General features: G+C 35.4%; 1 protein-coding gene across 1 annotated transcript in view; it reads right to left on the bottom strand.

The window, feature by feature from the left end:
- The window catches only part of LOC128985893 (insulin-degrading enzyme-like), a 154939-nt gene extending 149374 nt beyond the window's left edge, over window positions 1-5565 (bottom strand). The window contains 1 exon segment of the mRNA XM_054405868.1: window positions 5318-5565. Coding sequence (XP_054261843.1) covers window positions 5318-5367 — 50 coding nt within the window. The 5' untranslated portion in view covers window positions 5368-5565.
- Between the last annotated feature and the right edge of the window lie 11248 nt (window positions 5566-16813).

A 16813-nucleotide genomic window follows, 5' to 3' on the forward strand; every position in this document is an offset into this window, starting at 1 on the left:
TATAGAGTTTTTAGTCATAATTTATAATTTGGCAAAGTTTATTTCAGCAGGTTTATCATTGCCGTAACTATTTGCTACAAAGTAATTATTTTGGAATCAAACAAAAAAATTTGTTAATCTATATCTATATTCTATATAATATTATAAAGAAGAGGTGGTGTATGTCTGTTTGTACGAGATAAAGGCAAAAACTACTGAGCAGATTTGATTTAAATTTCACAGGAACAGTTTAGAGCTATTCCCGCTTTGAAATTGACTTCAGGGCTCTTCCCCGTGGGCTTTCAAAGTTCTGATGTGAGGCTTTTAAAAGCAAATATTGATTGGTCTCCATTGCAACAAAGAGCAAACTCACAATGTCAACAAGAAGAACGGTCAAATGCATTTTGATTTCACAATTCCACACAGCTGATTCAAACATCTAAATATATAAAAGGCAAAGCCCTCACTGAGGACTGACTGACTCACTCATCACTCACTCATCACTAATTCTCCCACTTCCCATTTACCTAGGAGGCTGAAATTCGGTACACCAATTCTTTGGGCATTAAACAGGAAAACTAAGGAGTTTTTATTCTGATCAGGCTTTCGGGCTCCGCCCCAGTGGCTCTGGAGTTTCCCATGTTAACCTTATGATTTTTCATACTTAAAAGGAATTAATGAATCTAACAGCTGTTTCAATTAAATAACTTGGTTCTGTTCTATGATGTTCAATAGCATTAAAGTTACAAGGATTACCAACAGGGTACAGCACTAATATTTTTTTAATTTTTGACTACAGCCCCAATTTGCAACCAAAAGGTGAGTGAGCGTAGCGAACGAACTTCAACCTGGAAACGAGTTAGCGTAGCGAACGAGCTAACCTGAAGGCAAGTGAGCGGAGCGAACGAGCTCCAACCTAAAGGTGAGTGAGCGTAGCGAACGAACTTCAACCAGGGCGTGATTGAGCCACGCAAACGAGCTCACTTGTGAAGTTAAACGGGGCAAAGCCCGCGGGTACAGCTAGTACCCTATATAGGTAACTGCACCCTGTTGGTAAATCTTGTGACTTTATAATGTTATTGAAAATCACAGAAACAACTTGTTTTAACTGTAACAGCTGTTAAGATGCATTAATTTCTTTTAAATATGAACTAGGGGACCATAGCTGCAATTGCTGCTTTATAGAAGTTATGAATGCAAATTTAAAAGAAATGCATTTTTTACACATTTAGTCGCGGTCTACCCCCAACACAATACATTTCAACACTGCATTACCATTCTAACCTAAAAACAGAACACTAAAATTAATAAACATACAAATACGTAATGTTTACATCGGTTGGTATGATTAAAGCAGCTTAGGCCTATACACTGTAGCAGTACTTTCATTAGAAAATGACCAGATCTTTGACGGCATGTGGGTCTGTAGGGGTAATTTTTTACAGTTCTGACATTTTTCCCACCGTCCTTGGACCTTAAGCTTTTATATGAATCCTCAACAGTCATGCTACCTTTTACCTAGCTCGAAATATTTTGTGGGGACCGATTCGCTTACGGAATTAAAAATAGATATACCGTACTCATAAGGTTAACATAGGAAACTCCAGAGCCACTGGGGCGGAGCCCAAAAGTCCGATCAGAATAAAAACTACTTAGTTTTTCTATTTAATGCCTAAAGAATCAGTGCAACAAATTTCAGCTTCCTAGTTAAAAGGGAAGTAGGATAATTAGTGATTGATGAGTGAGTCAGTCAGTGAGGGCTTTGCATTTTATTATTAAGGATTAAATCCATTCTTATAGCCTAATCACCTAAGCTAAATTGGACATAGCCTATGGGAAACTAAAGTCAAACTAAGGGACAACTTTTTTTTTATTTGAAAAATTAACTGCCTTTCTACAAAGAGCTTCAATACTCTCTCTGGAACAAAATCATAATGTTTTAAACCAAAATACTATTCCCGTTCTATCTCCATTCACTTATTTCCTTAATTTCGTGACATAATGTTCTCTGGTATATTTAAAAACATGTTGTCTTCAAGTTCCAAAGATAACTAGATAGAAAAGTGTGTTCTGACAGGAGCAAAATTTAACATGACATCTGATTAGCTGTACCTAATGATTTTATCTCTTTCTTGATCAAAATCTGTTGGGAATCGGACAAGAAGCAGGTTTGCTTTAATTCCACCAGGTATTAATTTTTTTAACGAAAACTATCACTATTTTACTTTAGGTTAGCTAATGGTAACAGCTAAAACTAAAGATAAAGGGTTAGAATAGGAAATTTGCAATGATTTTTATGAAGTTACAGGTTTTATTCGGTCTACCTGCTGTACCTGTACTTTGCAATGGGGCCGATAAAAAATAAACTGTTGTACTCAATGCTATTGAATATCATAGAGCCCCACTTATTTGTTTATTACTTATTTGAAACACCTGTCGAAATGCATCTCTATGGATTCTTTTAAAACATGAATTCACATAAGGTAGGCCTAAACATGGGAAATTCCAGAGCCACTGGGACAGAGCTCCAAGGGAGTTCAAGACCGGGAATGGGACAGAAACCTTCCCGCGAGTGTATAGAAAAACTTCCCAAAGTTTTATCACGATCCGATGGCCGGTTTAGTAACGCATAAAGTGCAAAAAAACCACAAACAAGAACATTTATAAGAAACTCTTTGAGCGTGGTTGTCGTATAAACTCTTAAGCCACTTGCTTGCGGAACAAGACAGATATTGCTGCAAGAACCAATATGAAAACAATACTCGAGCTTATAACGACAGACAGGGAACGACTGACGCTTTTTTTTACAAAAGTGTTATCAATGATAAAATCCACATTGATTGGGACAACATGACAGTACACTAAAACATTAGTCAACGGTAGTCTCTTCATGCTTAAACAACAGAAAAGTAACTGACACAAGAGGGTCCTCAATTTGAAAATTTAATGACCCGATAGGAATTGGGGGTTTTCGGTGGGATGGCCTCTAACAAAGGTCAATCATCAGGAGAAAAGGGTAAGTTAGACCTAAGTTTAATTTAGATGGGTGAAAGGGTGACTTATATGAGTAGCTATCTCAATTAACTTATCCAGGAAGAATGGGTAACTTAAATAGCCGGGAAGAATAAAAAATTGTGTACACTTCCATATCTGTTGGCACAAACAACCGAATGAGTAGGCCTACCTGATTGATTATTCGATTGTTTAATTCAATATTTGGTTTGGTTAGTGAGGTACAACCAAACCTAGCCTAACCAAACCATGTATCGAATAATCGATATATCGATCAATATTTTCATTCGGTTGTTTGTGCCAACAGATATGGAAGTGTACTCAAAAAATTGTCCGTGTTGGGAAATTTAGCCAATACCAACCTAAACATTGGTTATTATGGTAGGACTACTGTCATGTCGCTTGGTTTGTTGGAGCGTTGCTATTGGTCATAAATCATTTTATTTGGCCATTAAATACAAACTGTACAATAGGCTAAGTCATGCTCAAGGCTTGGTCTGTGGTTATGTCTAGGCCTACTCACAAAGTAGCAGACAGGGAGACAATCAATAAGTGAATTACAAAGGCATTGAAAGCACAATAATTGTTACAAAATATCAAACGCATAACTTAGGCCTTCAATGAAAACAGAAATTGACCACTGATCTTATTTAGGAATATGGGAAAGGCAGGTCGGAGTTTGGTAATTATTTGGACATAGTGACTACTCGCAAAAGTAAATTTTTTTTTTTTTCATAATGACCTAAATTTCACGCTGAATCCGAAAATGACGTTTTTATTTTTCAGAAAATACCGGAAATTCCCTAAAAAAGGGAAAAACGGGGAAAAAATTTTTTTACTCAAAATACGTCATGTGGGTACTTAAAATACGCGGAATATTGTGTAGATTAAGAATATGCAAGAATTTTTTTGATCCGATGAAAAACACATGAGATAGGGCGAAAAAACTGAATAATCGGTAAGGTTAGGTTAGGCTTGGTTAGGTTAGGTTAGGTTTGGTTAGGTTGGGTTGGGTTAGGTAAGATTAGGTTTGGTTAGGTTAGGTTTGTAGTTAAGTTTAGGTTAGGTTAGTTTAGGTTAAGTTTGGTTAGGTTAGTTTATCAATAACATGAGTATTGTAAGTAAACTAACCTAACCTAACCTAACCAAACCAAACCTAACCTAACCAAACCTTAGTTAGGTTAGGTTTGGTTAGTTTACTTACAACACTCATGTTATTGATAAACTAACCTAACCAAACTTAACCTAAACTAACCAAACCTAACTAAGGTTTGGTTAGGTAAGTTAGGTTAGGTTAGGTTAGTTTACTTACAATACTCATGATATTGATAAACTAACCTAACCAAACTTAACCTAAACTAACCTAACCTAAACTTAACTACAAACCTAACCTAACCAAACCTAATCTTACCTAACCCAACCCAACCTAACCAAACCTAACCTAACCTTACCGATTATTCAGTTTTTTCGCCCTATCTCCGGTGTTTTTCATCGGATCAAAAAAATTCTTGCATATTCTTAATCTGCACAATATTCCGCGTATTTTAAGTACCCACATGATGTATTTTGAGTAATTTAATAAATTTAATAATTTAATAATAAATTTTCCTGTTTTCCCCTTTTTTAGGGAATTTCCGGTATTTTCCGAAAAATAAAAACGTCATTTTCGGATTCAGCGTGAAATTGAGGTCATTATGAAAAAAAAATTTCACTTTTGCGAGTAGTCACTACGTCCAAATAATTACCCGGAGTTTAAGCGGATTAGTGGAATTAAGTGTTTAGAGGAGCCAAAAGAACTTAGGCCTAAGTTATATGCTATGTGACACCATTGTATTTCTTGACGAAATTACAAATATAGGAAACTGTCTATTGTCTAGAGGTTAGGTTAGATTAGGAAGCAGCTTATGAGTAGGTTATGTGCGGGTTGTTTATTTAGGTATAGGCCTAACCCTTAAGTTAAGTTACTGTTTTCGTTTTCTCCCTATTGAAATAGCAACAACTTCAAAAATGATTGCATTGTTTAAATGATCTCGTTGCTTACTTCCATATGATGTGGCCTTATGGGCATAAGCCATGAATACTGGGATAAAACCTTCTTTTTAATTATTCGTGGTATATGCCTAGTTACGTTATAGCCTATTCTACCTACTGAATCTACTTAGGCTTACTCATCTACCAGAGGTTATGTAACAATGGATTATGTTATTATGTATGGTTGTGTATTAGCTCTAATAATTTATTCCAATGATAAAAAGTTTTTAGCTTAGCTGTTAACATTGGATAACATATTATTACCTATCTCCAAACATAAGACTCGGTAACTAACCTAAAATATGGCAAAACTGTCAAACAAACGCAAATCCTTCCTCTCAGCATTTAAATATTCCCTTTGTTAAACTCATTTTCGAAGAACAGAAGATACCATACGAGAAACTTTGAAATAAGGTTAAATGAATATAGCTTTGTGAAAGAAATAACCCTTCAATTCATGGATAGATTATTTTCAAAATAATTATTTTATAACTAACACAACACACAACACAAAACAGTCAAAGTCAAACTCAAAACACGAAACACACTTTAACAACGCCCTCTGGGCTCTGACTTGACTGAACGACTGAACTGACTGAGCAGAGCAGACTGAAGACTGAACAAACAATGAATATTGAACGAACAGAACAACACGAAACGTGAAACAACGAACCACACAACAAGGAACAAGAACAAGACGACGACAGAAATTATGTCATACAGAGCGTACAGACAGAGCGGGTCGCTGTCAATGCGCCACCACGTCAAACCGCCACCTCGGTGTTTTGGTCAGAGGCGTCAACCCGCCACCACAAAAAAACCGAGGTGGCGGGTTGACGTGTACGTACAGGTCAACCCGCCACCTCGACAACAGGCCACCACGACAACCCACCACCACACAATTTTCCAAGGTGGCGGGTTGTCGTACACACTCAAGTCAATAAGCCACCACGACAACATGCCACCACGACAACCCACCAACACCAGTTTTTATCAGAGGTGGCGGGTTGTCGTGAAGCTCCATGTTCGATGTCGGCAACCCGCCACCTCGCACGTAGGCGACAACGTGCCACCCCGTCAACCCGCCACCACTCTTTTACGAGGTGGTGGGTTGACGTGTACGCTCCGTGTTTGGTGCCGTCAACGTGCCACCTCGATCATAGGCGACAACGTGCCACCTCGACAACCCGCCACCATGCACTCTTGTCGTAAATCGGTTAGATTTATATTCTGTAGCATTAAATATATTGTACTTGGATTCAGTTAATTTAGAGAAAGTTAATGTAACTCTTTAATAGCATTTCTGGAAACAATTATTAACATGGTGAAAACCAGACATTTGATAGGGTCTTACGCCCTTAAGGGTAGGAACTTTTAAATTATAAAAGTATAAAACCTTAATTCAAAACTACGAATTGAGCCGAATCTTTTAACACCTTAAACGTTGAAATTTGTCTACAAATAAGGGAGGAATAGTGTTCATAAAAAACAGTATACATTTTTATGATCTCTTATATTAATACATGAGATATAAGAGATCATAAATACCCCCGCCGCAGCAAACCTGCCGACTAAGCGAATTTCCATTTGTCTGAATTGATTTTCAGTTAAATATATTTTAATAACATTATGTTTAACGAGTACCTAGGTTTGCTGCTACAAGGAAACTAATAAAGTGTGTTTTTGAGTAAAATATTGATAGCTTAGTACAAAATAAATAAATTTGCCAAGTTTGATCAAAATATATCCATAAACAAGAAAACTGCAACATTTGACAATATTCTCCATAAGAATAACATGAGAATTTTAAATTTACAATTTTTTTATTTTCTCCGTTACTAATAATCGAACAAAAATACTTTTATATACTAAATTATTTGTTTTTTTAAGCTCTTTAAAAAGGTTTACAGAGAAATCGGGAAATTTTGTGTTTTGAGGGTCAAAAGTGAGAAAAAACAATTTTTACCCCATAAAACCCCCCGTAAAGCCCCGTTCCCATGGTCCGATCGTGCTGGTTCGCGAACTCATTCAAGTTTATCCCGCTTTACACCTTTAAACCAAATTTCATCAAAATCGGACAAAAATTACTCAAGTTATCGCGTTCACGGACGTATATGTATATATATAAGTCTATATATATATACATATATAAAAATTTGAACGAATTGTGTTTTTGGCCTCTGGGGACATCAAAATGAAAAAGTAAATCGGTCCCGGGTCTAGGTCTTACCGTGCCACCTACGGTAATAACTACTTCCCTATAGGAAAATTCGCTAAAATGTATACCAAAAACAAAAATAGAATAAACCATTTTTTTTTCGTTAGGCGTATAAATATACAGTGTTGGGGAAGCTACTTTTAAAATGTAGCAAAAATGTAAAAAATGTAAAAAATGTAAAATGTTTTTTAATGTTATTTATTTTAATTTTCACAAGTACTGCTACATTTCCAAAAAAGTAGCTTAGCTACAGCTACAGCTACAGTTCCGAAAAAGTAGCTAGCTACAACTACAACTACAATGAAATGTAGCTACAGCTACAATTTTAGCTACTTTTCCAAAGACGTTAATTTTTATTCCACGCACATTAGGTAAATGTAAAATTAATTGCAACTACATTTTTATTGAACAAACATTTAAAAAAATGTCAGTATTGTATCTAACATTACTTGGAAAACAAATTATTCCTAGATTGTATTTAATTTGTTGGCATTATAAACCTAACATTACAACAACAGAACCAAATAGTTGGGTGTCCCATCATATTTAGTAATTATTTTTAAATATTGCATTATTTTTAAGCATCTTAAAATGTAATTTTCATTAAGTTCTAAGGACATACAACCAAACTATATTTTAAAAGCTAATTTTATTAATTTAATATAGATTCATTTATAGATGTTTTATATCAACAATTAAGACCAATAAAACTGCAAAAAGATTATTTAAAAATACTTTTTGTGTTACACAGCCTAGCCTACCGAAATTGGAGTTTATTGCCTTTCTTTACTTTTAATGTTAAAAACAACATTGCTATATTTTTTAAAGTGATAAATTACTTATTCTACGAATAACACTTTTCAATGTCAAGAAATCATCCTTTATTGTCATTATGCATAGGGCAAATTGTGCTTCAACCTAGTTGGTAGAGAAAACAGTATTCAGCAACTTATCCTGAAATCGGCTTTTAATTTAAGCATGATGAAATTTGTAAAGTAAAAATAACATGTAGGCCTACTTGGCTATGTAACAAGTTGGCTATAGTAGGCTTGTTCTTGCAAGGACTAAACAGATATATTCATAATAATTGAACTTGGTATTCGTCTTAAACCATAGCCTCAGTCCTAAACAAGAGCTGTTAGCAGGAGCAAACTATGCTATTTTTTCAATGTAAGTTTCATGTTATATGGAGATTTTTTCATTACAATTATCATGTAGTCTAGGCATATCTTAAATCTCATCAGGTAATTTCCTCTTTGCTAATTTAGTAAACCTTTGAAAAATCTTCGTAATCTAACCAAGAAAGGGCTTGTGATGATAAACCACAATCAACAGCTGAAGCAAAGGTTGATAGACCAGCTTTCTCATTACTTCAAGGTGTGTTGGTTTCCATTAAACCCCAAGTTGAAGCATTATCGATATAATAAAGAAACTAAACTGATTACTAATTCCCCTGTCCTGTCAATCACTTGCAAGCATTCAATTCAATAGCTTCTCTTGTCACCGGTACCGTTTAAACGTCGTCTGCCTCTAGCGATTTTATTTTATCTGACAGTAATCATAGAGTAGTAAATTAAGGAAATGAGAGCCAAAAATGTGGATAACACTCATTTAATGGCCTCTGTGTCCACACAACGTTGTAATAGGGAATGAAACGGCTGCAACCAGCTGTTTAAAGCCAAGAAAGTAGGCCTAATTTTTTTGAAAATCTCAGTTTGAAAGAGGTTGTTTCACGTAAGGTTGAGGTTATGATAAAAATAACTATCTCAAACAAATGTTAATGTAGCGAGAAAAGTAGCTAAAATTCCGCTACAACTACTTTAAAAATGTAGCTAGCTACAGCTAAAGCTACAAAATCTTAAAAGTAGCGTAGCTACAGCTAACGCTACAAAAAAAGTAGCGCGCTACTGTAGCGTCGCTACTTGTAGCGCGCTACTTCCCAACACTGTAAATATATATATATAAGTTTTTATGCTTACCTACCACCACGTGCGCACGCAACATGTGAAAAGCGTGCATTTTATAAATTTAAACCGGTGATAGTCAGGGATTGCCCATGTGCCATATAATGGTGATTGCGAAAGCAAGACGCAAAGAAAAGTGTATTCACTTGAATTCAAAAGGTAAAATGATCGGGTGAAATGATCGGTATTCTGTGATTAGACCACGAATAGTAGAAAAGACCCGGTATGGATTATAAACATAAACAAATAATGTTTTAATCCCGAAATTAAACAAAACCATATCTTAGTTAATGCATTAGTATAGGGGTTTTGTTTAATTTCTGGCCAAAAACGTAATTTGTTTATGTTTATGATAAATACCGGTATTTTTCCAGTATTCGTGGATTAGACTATTTCACCTTTAAACTTACCACTGATGATTGTTGCTTCGTCGATCAAGTTTAAAAAAATCGTAAGTCTGGTTCCGTTGCACAGTTTCCACCGTAGTGACTTCTGACTACTTACGGATTATTTACGATGGAGACCAGGTCAAGTCCCTTCAAACGCACGCACCCCCACAGGTCTCTATCGGCACTCCCGTTTTGCTAACACTATACCTGTACATTAATTTTTATTTAACATATGATATGATTTTTTTACTATTCATTCAATTATTGTTCACTTTATCTTTCTACTAAATACACGTATTTTTTATTATCATCTTGAATTTGTGAGTTTACAACTTCATTTTGGTGACCCCGACGTGAAAGAACTTAGTTTCGTCGACCATATGATCCCCGCTAGAGAAAACTTGGTTTCAATTTGTGCAAACCACAATAATTCTGGATCTGAGAGCCCGAAAGGGGGGTAATCTTGACTTGAAAATTCTGTCTACTGATTTTTCTCCGTTTGACATCACGTCGGGGTCAACCCCTGGCAAGGTGCTGAAGTTATGGCTCTTTTAACTTTGAACAAAATGGTACAAAACAACCCCCATGACTGTGGAAGTTACAGTACAATGGTTATTATCATGTAAGAATGGTCAATGTTATTATTAACTTTTGTGATTTAAACCACAAAACTAACTAAGCTGAATTTTTATTTCCTCATTATCGAACCACAATTTCTCGAATGCTAAAATACGTATAATTCACTTATCTTAAATTAATAAAGATGCCTTCTCACATACATCTTGCAATTCTCAACTTCATTTGATATTTTGTAAAATAAATTTGAATAATCTAAAATACAGTTGATATGATCTGAAATTAACACGATGCTTTCTTTAGATTAAATCGATCGATTGTACCTATTATATCTATTGCAACTTAAGCTCATGTTGAAATTAGTCACTTTACGCCCTAGTTTTAAAATGTATTATAAATTGGTTATGCTTCGATCATTTAGTTAGTCATTACGCCTTTTTTTATTTCGCCAAAATGAAAAAAAACACGTATCAACAAAGACACCAGCTGACTAAGAGAAATGAAAGAAGAATTGTACCTCACAAGCGGGCCCAGCAAAATGTTTATATGTTACGATTAATGTTCATATTTAGTCCAGTCAATGAATGATCCAAAAGTAGGTGTAGAGTGCGTGAGCAGGTAACTAAGCGATTCCTTCAGAAACTTGTTCAGGGGGCTTAGGGTGTTAACATACCAAAAGTCCTGACTCCTAGGTGGTGAGCCAGTGGGTGGAGGGGGGAAAAAGGGGGGAAAAAGGTACGCATTTTGGGTTTTTTGATTATATCTCGAAAACTATCAACTTTTTGTATACTATAGTAAATTATAAAATTGAAGAAGATTAAATTTTCTACAAGAAAAGTATATAATGTTTTTATTTTGGTTCAACAGATTACGAGTTATAACTTATTTAATTGATATCTTATTAAAATACTCCTTCCATAAGAAATACATGTAAATTAGTATGCGAAATGGGGCGAATCCTATCCGCCCAAAGGAAATATAACTGATATTCTGGAAATATTGACAAAATTTCCAGTAATTTGACACTTTAATCATGAAATTTTGTCAAAAATTAAAGCGAGGGTGAGCGTTTAAAAATGGGATGATTTAAGGATTTTTTTTATATTTCCAATAAAAAAACACCAAAACTCGAAATTTTGTTACCTCGCCCTCGCCTTAATTTTGGATCAATTTTAATTATTAAAGTGTCAAATTACTGGAAATTTTGTCAAGATTTCCAGAATATCATTTATATTTCATTTAGGCGGATAGGATTCGCCCCATTTCGCATACTCATTTACATGTATTTCTTATGGAAGAAGATTTTAATAAGATATCAATTAAATAAGTTATAACTCGTAATCTGTTGAACCAAAATAAACACATTACAGTATATACTTTTCTTGTAGAAAATTTAATCTTCTTCAATTTTATAAATTACTATAGTATACAAAAAGTTGATAGTTTTCGAGATATAATAAAAAAACCCATAATGCATACCTTTTTCCCCCCTCCACCCCCTGGCTCACCACCTAGGAGTCAGGACTTTTGGTATGTTAACACCCTAAGCCCCCTGAACAAGTTTCTGAAGGAATTGCTTAGTTACCTGCTCACGCACTATACACCTCATTCCTTGACTGGACTAATTAAGTGTTTCATGACAGTTGTTAGTCCTGTTCTTCTGGCCGAACACGGGAAATGCTGCAGGTGTCACCTTTTCAATCCATTTATCTTTTAAATATTATTGAACGACTTGCGAATTAACGGCTATTTTATTCTCCCCGTCAGATATACGGACTATATGACCTTTTGTGTTTATGGAAAGTTTTATGTCAGGATTTATAATGAATCTCATAAAACCATGTTTTGACGTTTAATAATGTCACACCATTGTAACAGTACATAACTTACAAACCAACTAAAACACTTTGTTGAAGTATTTGAACATTTTAAACCAGTGCTTCCTCCAGATATTATCACTGGATAAATTAATCACAATTACACATGGAAATATTTCATTGAACACCCCATGTTAACTCTCGTCAACCCGCCACCTCGCATGTAAGCGACAACGTGCCACCGCGTCAACCCGCCATCACTATTTTATGAGGTGGTGGGTTGTCGTGTACGCTCAATGTTCGGTGTCGTCAACCCACCACCTCACACGTAGACGTCAACCAGCCACCACGTCAACCCGCCACCACACTAAAGAGGTGGCTGGTTGACGTGTATGAACACGTCTAAGCACCACCAGGACAACGTGCCACCACGACAACCCGCTACCACACAATTTTCCGAGGTGGCGGGTTGTCGTGCACGCTAGAGTCAACGTGCCACCCCAACAACGAGCCACCACGTCAACCCGCCACCTCAAACTTCTTCTTCTTTTTGATGGCGGGTTGACGTGGTGGCGCCTTGGCGCGTTCCCTATTTGTGTTGCCAGCTGAATATAAAACGTGTTGTGTAGTGTTTGAAAGACTAATTATTCATATGCTTTATAGTGACTGTAGGAAAAATATAATGTGTAACACGAATGCAAAAGGCCTTTGCTGCACTCAAAATCATTCCGCACTCGCCTGCGGCTCGTGCGTAAACGTGTTGCCTCGTGTGCAGCAAAGTGCCACTTTGCTCACTAGTTACACAAATAACTATTTATACGGCAATAATTAATTTTCTAGACCAACCAATCTTTCGTAAAGACAAAAATACCATTAGCTGCTTCCAAACAAAACAGCTGTTACAACCCTACTTGCGACGTTGCCATTTCAAAGGCCGCGGCAGGGAGTTAAAGGCGGCCGTGGAATTATCTCTCATTAAACCACACATACTAACTAAAATTCAAACAAAACAAAACATAAACATAAATGGCATCAGTGACTAACAACAATCTATATGTTTGCCCAGGAATTTTAGACAAAATAATGCCCTAAAATAGAACAAATTAATAACTAGCTGATTTTTGGTGTGGTGTTAGTATGTCATTAGGTAAGTATTTTCTGAAAGTTCCCCTCACTTCCTCCGCTTGCTTCACCCAGTAAAGGGCTAGAAAGGGTCTAAGTGATGTAAAAATACATAAATACTTATTGAGTGACACCAGTGTCACCGATTTTAGTGGTTTTAGTCTTAAATCATTCAGAATGAAAGTAGTCATGCTAAATAATCATCACAACAATACTTCATAGCACTTTAGGGCGTTTTATTTTATATATTTAAATTTTTATAGTAAATTTTAGGTTATTTTAAGCGTTTTTGCTGAGAATTTCAGTTTTTGACAGCTACTACCCCCAACTTATTATTTGTTATTTTTGTCCAAAAATATATCCAAGAAAATTTTAAAATCAATGAAACAATTATATAAATCATTCGTGATTTTGGATTGGCAAAGTTAGACCGAAATATAGATATAAAGTTAAGAGCACCGAACCGCAGCGTATGAATCCTTCGCACATTTTTTACCATTTAATTTCTCATTTATTAACTCAAAATGGTCTAATTAATAAATAAACTCACATAAAGAATGCTAGTAAATAATAATATTAAAAACCCTCATATCCATGGATACGAAAAAATAAATCATAAAAACTACAGGGTGTTGAGAAATTTAAGTTTGGATATTTTAGGTTGGCAGCTCTGAAAAAAAATGTTTGCCCAACAATGCTTTCACACCTGTTATAATGTACGTACACAGCTTTATACGTATAATACCCCGGCCGAAGCAAACCTGCAGACTAAGCAAATTTCCATTTGCCTGATTTGGATTTACACTAAAATGTGTCCTTAAAAATATCACAATTATTCCTTATTTAAATTAAATGGTACTTAGGTTTGCTGCATCAGGGAGGGTAAAAAGGTGTTTTTTTGTAAAATGTTAATAGTTTAGTATGAAATGAATCCATTTTCTAAATTTGATCAAATATATTCATAAACAAGCAAACTAACACAGTTTACTTATTCTCCATAAGAATAACATGGGAATTTTAAATTTATAGTTTTTTAGAATTTTCTCCGTAACCATTAGGCGCATAACGCTTCAATATACTAAATTATTTGTTATTTTAAGCTCTACAAAATGTTTTAGAAAGAAAAATGCTAAATTTTAAGTTTTTAGGGTCAAAATGGGAAAACCGAGTTGCTTACCATGAGTACTACGGTAATAGCTTATTCCCTATAGGGGAAATTCGCTAAAAACGTAATTATGTTTGAAGTTGTTTTAGAAGACTCGTGGTAGAATTGTTCATTTACAATATGTGATGTGAATAAGTAATAGAACAATTTTGTTTTATATAGGTGTTGTGATTGTTGACAAGTGGAAAATGGCGTAAATCATCACTTAAGTCTATTTTTTCACACAAACTTCATAATAAATGGACTTGAATTAAAATACAGTTTTGAAGCTACGCATTTTTCGCTTGGTGTCATGGAAAGCTGGAGTGTGGAGAGAGCCTTCCTGAAGCAGGGAACCTGACAAAATGTCGTCACCCGAGGTATTTCTGCTATTTTACATGCCAGTGAAGAGCGTGGGGACAACGTTCGACATATTTAGGAAGGTAAAACATCCTTAAAGGTCCATGAAAAGTGTCAAACTTAGTATACACGACCATCGTCCATTGCTGCAGCTAATTGCGTCACAGCGTCAGTCATCTGATTCGTCCTGTTTGGACCTAGAGGAGGGCCCTAGTCGTCTCTCTCTCTCTCGTTCAAGCATTGATTCGGTGTTTGACATTAAAGTTCACTGTTTGTTTTGTGGCAAATATGCCTTGAACTGTGCCAGTACAAAACTCCCACAAAAATATAGAAAGGTTTTACCCTACCAATATTTAACTCCGTCTTACCCCGAATAGCTGGTGTTGGAGACTTAGTAGCCGCCCAAGCAAAGTATTGCCGTGACTGTTATTCAACATTTTTTTGAAACCCATCAGAAAAAGGTGTAGGTAGACTGAAAAACGTCACTACAAGAGATGCATTTTTAAAATTATGTGGTTACATTGAAAATAACGACGAATCCCAGTTTAGCGTCACTGATGAGCTACCTAGAAAAAATGGAAGAATTTTTACCAGGAAAGGAAATTTACAGTTCATAATACTTAGTTAGGAAGCTGTCCGAGCATTTTGGAGAGAAAATTACATTTTCGGTAACAGTTGTAACGTTGAGTGATACTTCTCACAAATTATTACGGGCGTCATGGAACGCTGATAGAATGACGGATTTGGATACCAAAAATAGAAGAAAATAGTTGAAGAGTCTGCCCAGATTATTAGGGAAGAGATGAGGCATCTAAACTCAACTTGTTCTGCAATGGGTAGCCGCTGTTTTGGAGGCTGCGCCAATGGACCTCCCACATCTCTGTAGGATGATGAAGATGTTGATGCGGGATTGTAGTTACAAGAAATATTGAATGTAGGTAAAGAATATGCTTTATTTTGGACGGGTTGAAATTCACCCCAAGAAACTGATCCGTACTTTTCTGAAATGTGCAGGAAAAATTATTAACTTATCTTAGCTATTTTTTTTATTTGTTGATATGTGAGTATTATCGCTATTCCTGTATTGATGTACTGAAATGAATAAAATTATATGAAATGAAATGTTGTTTTTTATAGTTGTATATAAGATAAAAAAAATAAGGTAAAGAAATTCCAATATAACATATCTTACAAATGATGCAAGAGTTTTATTTATTTTTGTATATATTTTTTTTTTACAAAAAATAAAATATAGGTATCAAATAAAAGGCCTTAAAGTGCTACGAATTATTGTTGCGGCAATTCTTTAGCATGACCACTTTCATTCTGGATGATTCAAGACTAAAACCACTAAAATCGGTGACACTGGTGTCACTCAATAAATATTTTTGTATTTTTACGTCACTTAGACCCTTTCTAGCCCTTTACTGGGTGAAGCAAGCGGAGGAAGTGAGGGGAATTTTCAGAAAATACTTACCTAATGACATACTAACACCACACCAAAAATCAGCTAGTTATTAATTTGTTCTATTTTTTTACCTAAAGTGCCTGGGCTACCAGGCAACCACAAGGTGATGAAAAGAAATTAAATTCAGAAGATTGCGTAAAATTGTCTACATGGTGTCAAATAACACCAAGTCAGCCAATAGGTAATTAGGGAAAAAAGAAGTAAAGATAAAGAAGATGTCAGCTGTTAACAGTTAGTTAGCATAGCACTAGCAGCCAAGATAGAGGTGGGCTAAAAGGGTACTTTCCTGTACCCGGGTACAACAGTTACAGGTACTCTAAAGTACCAGTTACAAGTACCCGTTACAAAAGTACCCGGTTACAGAAGTACTCTAGTCCAGTGTAGGTCCAGGTAGGTAGAGTATTCTACTTGACATTTTGGATTCATACCATGAAATCGGTACTGATACTGAGTAACTGAGTACCCCTTTACCTCCTTTTGTGTCTGTTATGTTTATTCAAATTTGTAAAGTGGTTGTATGAAAAGGCTTACCACTTTAACCTATTTATTTAAAAAAAATTATCGCACAAAATATAAACCCAACGGTAAATTTACTTTATTGCAGTAACAGTAACCTTAATTGAGTAAAATATCGAAATGAAAAAAGTAGGCATATATTCAGGAATTAATTCCCTTACATTATTTATTACCTGGTGACAGTTAGTTGTAGTTAGGCCTAAATTAAAAAACGTAG

The sequence above is a fragment of the Macrosteles quadrilineatus genome, unplaced genomic scaffold, assembly GCF_028750875.1.
Source record: "Macrosteles quadrilineatus isolate MER2022 unplaced genomic scaffold, UCM_ALF_1.0 Scaffold_2__2_contigs__length_208266976, whole genome shotgun sequence".
Lineage (NCBI taxonomy): Eukaryota > Metazoa > Arthropoda > Insecta > Hemiptera > Cicadellidae > Macrosteles > Macrosteles quadrilineatus.